General features: G+C 39.1%; 1 protein-coding gene across 1 annotated transcript in view; it reads right to left on the bottom strand.

The window, feature by feature from the left end:
• AGAP2 (ArfGAP with GTPase domain, ankyrin repeat and PH domain 2) overlaps positions 1–6,631 on the bottom strand; it is a 159,097-nt gene that overhangs the window by 11,503 nt on the left and 140,963 nt on the right. Inside the window, exons 12-13 of the mRNA XM_018566600.1 lie at positions 4,247–4,390; positions 2,578–2,637 (exon numbers count right to left, since the gene is read on the bottom strand). Of these exons, the coding sequence (XP_018422102.1) occupies positions 2,578–2,637; positions 4,247–4,390 (204 nt within the window). The remainder of the gene's footprint in view (positions 1–2,577; positions 2,638–4,246; positions 4,391–6,631) is intronic.

The raw sequence follows: 6,631 nt of genomic DNA on the forward strand, positions 1-6,631 counted from the left end.
CCCCACCATGTCATCCTTTGTCCCCACAGCTTCTTGGAGAGGCACCGCAGCCTCCGACGGCCGGGCCGCTTCTCCCTCGGCCCTGGCCACGCCTCCTCGCACACCCGGCAGCGCGCCGCTGATGGGGCCTGAAAGCGAGCTGCCGGGTGTACGAGGAGGCGTGGCCAGGGCAGAGGGAGAAGCCCGACTCCTCCCCCCTTCCCTTCGTTAGCCGACAGAGCCACTCGGGGAAGGGGGGAGGAGTCCGGTGACGTCGATGTCCGTGACGTCACCGGATCTTCCGACGGAAGACCCGGAAGCCGGTGGAGAGGTGAGTAACTTTGATCGATCAAAATAATTTTGATCGATCAAAGAAATTAACGATTTATTGACGGCACACCCGAAAATATCTCACGGCACACTAGTGTGCCGCGGCACAGTGGTTGAAAAACGCTGGACTAGACCATTCTATATATGACCCGTCTACATGTCTGATGATAAATGGCCCAATTATTGCTGGTAATGTACCTGGTTTGAGCATTTTATGCAATACTAAAGTAAGCATATACTGAATGAATTTCCAATGAACAAAATCAATTTCATAACGTTCGTTCGACTTCCTAATAGTTGATGGGGTCAATTTGATGATCAATTTTGACAGCAGTTACGAAAAATGCAAAGGAGCTTCTTGGAAAATGTTTCTCAAATGTGGTTTTTGTTCAGGAAAACCCATTCGGTCCAAAATCAATTGTTATATCAAAATAAAAATCAAACAAAATTTTACATTGGTCAAGTCTCTGATGGCATTATCAACATTCTGATGAGATTTTTCATAGAGAAATCTACCAGTGTATACCCTACTTAAGCATTTGGCCATGCAGGGCTAGGGGGACTTTTTGTTTCTTCTCTATGGACAAAAAGGAATGGGTAACAGTCAAAAAAGCAGAACACACATTATCATTACTGTGTGCAATTTGCTTCTTTTTTTAACCACTGAGAATAGATTTTTTAGTTCATTAAAAGCATTAACATACGCACTTTATTTTAGCAATCTCTCAGGAATTTTGACAATTAAAATCAAATCACAAAGTTTACATGACTCTTGATAATACCCCCAGTTTCACCCTGGTGATAGAATTGCAGTGAGGTGTCTGTTTAAAGAAAAAATGAGCTCTTTGAGGGGGTGGTAAAAAAATACTTTGTGAGCTTAAAGTGACATTAAACCCTCAGATTTTTTAACATAAAACAATATTGTAATGTGTGCCTTGTAATCCATGGTTGTTTCCCTTCTCTTTGCTGCTCTTCCTTTTACATCCTCATGTCTTCTCATGCTTTGCAAACTTACACACAGACACCATGTAGCCATTCCAGAGACAAGGCAGTCTGCTGCAAAACAGAAGTTCTGCCCAGCATGAGAACAGATACAGATTTTAAAAGGAAGAGCAGCAAAGAGAAGGGAAACAACCATGGATTACAGTAAGGCACACATTACAGTATTGTTTTATGTTAAAAAATCTGAGGCTTTAATGTCACTTTAATAATTTATCGGAAAATAAGGTTTTTGGTAGTTAAGTGCCCATTTCATGAAAATAAAATAATTCCACTTCTAAGCAGTATTTCTTTTTGTGAATTGAACATTCTTAGGAGACAATTATAGTAGGAATTAAAGAATGGATTTAAAATAACACATCCATCTTAGTAAATTTAAATCCACCCAAGTTATGTCAGGCCAAAATATATTTTTTCAACTAGAATAGGGAAGAGTTAGATCCCTCTTCAGATTTGTACTGCTATATGTGATTCAGTTAGGGCTTCTGTCTAGAACAGGTGCATTGAGCTGCATTGATCTGCATTAAGGGACCGCACTATACAGAGGGGCCTTGACAGGGCAGTGTGGCTTCCACAAAGATTTTCTGAAAATATATACTAGTAACACGTCTGTTTTTAATGCAGTGCTCGCTATTTCTGCTTGAGCAGTAAAAAAAACTTAAAGGAGTTATTTTCTTTACCTACTCTATCCAAAACTAGAATAAGGTTTTTGGCTTGATATACGCATTAATCCAAACACCCATCAGCTGCATCACAGAGAAAACTGTGTCACATCTTGCTGGCATCTTTGTTGATGTATTCAATGACGAGTACATGTCTCATTGCTCACCATCAGTAAGACACTTACCTGCCTTTGCCTAGAAGAAATGTTCAAACATTTGGCTGATCCTCTCGGTCAATTCGATATTTTAATGTGGCTCTCACGTATTTCATACAATGCTTTTGTTAGACTATGTATTAAAGTGAAACTAACTTTGTATTGCCGTTCCTTGTTTTTTCTATTTTCTAAATGACCCCTGCAATAGTATAGCACCATAATTGGAACAAGCTTGAACATGTTTTCCTTCCCTTCTGATGTTAGAAATAAGTGCCATAAGATTGGTTTTTAAAAGAAGACAATGTTAGAGAATGACAAGAAGGCAACATGCAGCTACTGTACTATTCAGTACGCATTACATTGCTCCATCATATTAAATATTACATTAAAAACAGAGCATTGCTCCCTCCACCAATAATGAAAGAAAGATAAAGCTTATGTATGCTCTTTACCTGTTTTATAAATGTTTCTTAAACTACCAAATGTTTTTAATTTCCACATTTTGCGCTTGGCTGGAAGGTGATCCCGGAGAGCAAAGCAGAAAGAATAGAGGGCAGAAGGAAAGAGAAGAAAATGGCAGAATTAAAGCTACAGGATAGGCAGGTATCAGGACAACATCAGACACATGGTGAACATTACTGAAGAGAGGCCGGGGTGGAAACATCAATACAACTATACAATAGCTGTTCAAACACACAAAATGCAATGGCTCTGGAAAGGTAGAAAGCTAAAAGGATAAGTCCCATTCTAGTTCTGGGTTTGACAACTGACAACCACTTTATTATGAAGCAGGTCCAAATACTTTAGTCCTCTATGTAGCATTTTATGTATGGAATAGGCAGGTATAATTGTGCTTGAAAATTTTCATTTTGGAACACTCGTTCAATTTTATAATGATTAGTGGGGTCTAATCGATAATTGTTTTCGACTGTAGTGGTGGGCGAAATCAAAGAAGCAGGATGGAACATTTTTGTTTCTTATCTGAACAAACAAAATTCAAACCGTGAATTTGATTTCAGATTGAAAAATCTTACAAATTGTAATGCGCATGTGCTAGGCGCAAAAGAAACCTGTTTAATATATCTAGAATCCCATTCCAAGTGACAGGTCTGGAGCTTTCAAACGACATGAGTTGACTCAAGGATGGCATGCTTGAATACTCTGACGTATGATTTTAAATTAATGTTCAAACAAAATTCTCACGGTGTATGGCCAGCTTTATTTCAAAAAGAGGAAACTTTTTTTTTAATGTTTTTTTTTAATGTACTACAATTCTACTTATAATTTGACTGCACCCTGTTGTATCACCATACAATGTGTAGATTGTTCTATATAATCAAACTCATTGCTCTAGCTTAACTCATTTATATAAGTAACATTTTCTGCATGTAAAGACTGAAAAACATTCCACCTGCATAATTCAGTTAATGTACAGATAATGCTAGACAGAAATAATGTAAAATTAATGTGTATGTCTAGGCGAAATAAAAGAAAAAAACATATGCAGTATATCTCTGCATGTTTTGCCTATTTACAAATGCTTTAAATATATAGTACCTGGTGACCTGAGAGAAATCCAGTGAGCTCCTAACTACCTGAGCCAGTACTGAAATCTCAATCAGTGTTGGCAGCCTGCCTCAGCCTTGCCTGCCTGTTATATCCCCTGATCCCCTGCTTGACTACAGAATATCTTTCTCTCTCGCCATCCTTATAACATTAGGGAAGGTGTTTCTTAGACCAGGAGAACTGGGTAGGGCTGAGTAGGCTGACATCACTTCTTGGGATTTCAGTGCAGACGAGGCAATTTTGTCTACTTACTACAGTTAGCAGCTCACTGGATTTTTGGCCGGATCAACAGGTATTTTTCTGTACTTACAGGGTTTGTACATAGACAAAACATTTGGAAATGTGCATGTAGTACAGTGATATATTGCATATGGTTGGTATTTCTTGCCCACACATAAAGTATACTCTAAAACAATTAAACTAACAGAGGTTTTCCGTTCTTTTGATGTCACCATCTATATATAGAGATGATGCATGAACTGATTAGGTTCAATGTCAATATTCTACTGTACTCTTTGCAGCTAGTAAATGAGCATTTATGACACACAAACATACCATCTGCCTGTCCTGCCGAGCCCTCTGTTTTGGAGGGTGTCATACTTTTCTTTTTCCTGTTCTTCTTTTTGTCACTTAGTGGTGATGGTGGAGGCTCCTTGTTGCTGGATGGGCTGGAAATCACATCCCCAGTTGAGCTGCTCTCTGTTATAGGAGGTATGAAATGCTTATTGAGTGGTGTATTAGGTACCAGCTATGGAAAAATTAGCATGATTTCATATTTATACCCAATGTTATTAGACTATAATCTTATGAAGGAACATAATTATTTTTTTCTAAAGTGGCTTAAATGCAAAAGGTAACTAAATATGTTTGCATGGAATCTTCAAAATCATCCTCGTTCTCTAAATAGAACATAAGATTAGAGCATCAAGGTGATGTGACTTGTGAGCTCAGCTATGACCAGATTGAATGCTACAATGAAACCTTATCTATCCAATACTAACCTGCAAAACATGTTGAAGGTATTTACAATCACTGATCTATAGAACACTGATCTTTTTGTACAGTACCAAATTGATTTAGCTCTTTAGAAGATTACTGCATCCATATCGCCTGACAAATGTAAAATATTGACTCAAACTAGGCATTTGATCTAAGTTCACAGAAGAAGTTAAACTATAGTTAAACGTAGGGATGCACCGATACCGGCTTTTCAGTATCGAGCACAGATATATATTTTTTGGTACTCGCCGATACCGGAAGTCCCAATAAGGAAGCCAGGTGACGTGTAATAACTCACCACCTGGCTTCCTGATTAGCCGGGAAGCCGTGCGGCATGTAAAGACTCGCCACCTGGATTCCCGATTAGCAGGGAAGCCGTCCCCATGCTTTCTCGTCACTGGGTGACAAGAAGGCATGGAGCCGGCTTCCCGGCCAATCAGGAAGCCGGGCAGCATGTAATGACTCGCTGCCTGGCTTCCTGATACCGGAAGTATCGGGCTAGGCATCAGAGCATTTGGGCGAGTACGATTCCTCGCCCAAATACTCGGCATCGGCACCGATACTAGTATCTGTATCAGTGCATCCCTAGTCAACGCAAAAATAAATGTGGACATATTTTTGTTTTGTATAACTACATTGATGTATAAAGTTCCAACAAACATCACAGGGTTTCACAATATGTGCAGGTGAAAATGGGGTTAACTAAAGAAGTAGATAATATTCACATAGCACAGTGAATGTTTATTCAAAAAAGTGCATTTTCACTTAGCTTAGTAAATAAAGTAGTACTAGGTTCATGTGAGTGAGCAGCCATTTTGCCAAGTGAACATTCTCCATTCTTTTCTTAAATCAATTCCAAACACTAGGGTCAACATGAGCAAAGTATTTATTAGTATGTACCGTATTTGGGTTGTGGGTTGAAACTTGGGCACCCAAAGTAAACCAAAAAATATGGGGAGAACATACAAACTCTGTGCACACAATGTCCTTACTTAGAACTAAACCCAGAACCCCACCTACAGTTGCCACCACTTTTGCAAACAAAAACTACGGGCCTTACAGTCATTTTCCTATTAGTAACAATGGTAAAAATTTGCACTTTTACAGATTAATGTAAGGTACGGTAAAAAACTGGGCAGGTGGTAACGTTAATGTCAGCACTGGAAGGGAAGAGTGCCTGTCATTACGCTAATATGTTGTTCTACTATACACAGCTGGCAATGATTGCCTGATGTTGTTTTAGGGCACCATGGTGGCTGGCAGCTTGATTTTTCTGGGATCACTTTACGCGGACCGTTCAATTCTGCAGGTCAGTAATTGAGAATCCCCAACTAACAAGATATCTGCATTGTAATAATATACACATATCATGCCCCCACTCCTCACCCACCACAATTACAAGAGCAGGGCATCAACAGCAGTTGCACAACACAGTACATCAGATGGAAAGAAAGGGGGCCCTTTCTATCAATAGAGAAAATAAGTGTTTGGTACCCTGGAGCTCCGATATACTATGTATATCCCTTTGTATTAATTGAAATAGGTCATCTAGGTCAAGTAACCGGAGTTAATGAGCACAAAAAAATGGTAGCAGTGTTCTCAAAGGAGAGGACACTGTTAAGAGATGGTTACTAAACAGACCGAGACCTTTTTCTTGTAAAAATATAAACTTTATTTGTTACAAAATCTCATATTTATCGCACCCGTAATTTCATTTCTATAGCAAAATCTACATATAAAAAAACAACGTTGTCCATAACATTCATACATGCATACTTCCATACATACTATGCACTCACACAGATTGCGGCAGTTATTATATTCAAAACTTTTTACAGAGGGAATTCTCCCAATATAGCTTTTAGACCCTCTCGGTACTTTTTCCTCTTTGAAATTGTAGAAAATTCAGCAAAAAGAAGGGGGAGGGGGTGGGGGGGGGCA

The sequence above is a fragment of the Nanorana parkeri genome, unplaced genomic scaffold (genome assembly GCF_000935625.1).
Source record: "Nanorana parkeri isolate BGI_ZX_2015 unplaced genomic scaffold, ASM93562v1 scaffold961, whole genome shotgun sequence".
NCBI classification, from domain to species: Eukaryota; Metazoa; Chordata; class Amphibia; order Anura; family Dicroglossidae; genus Nanorana; species Nanorana parkeri.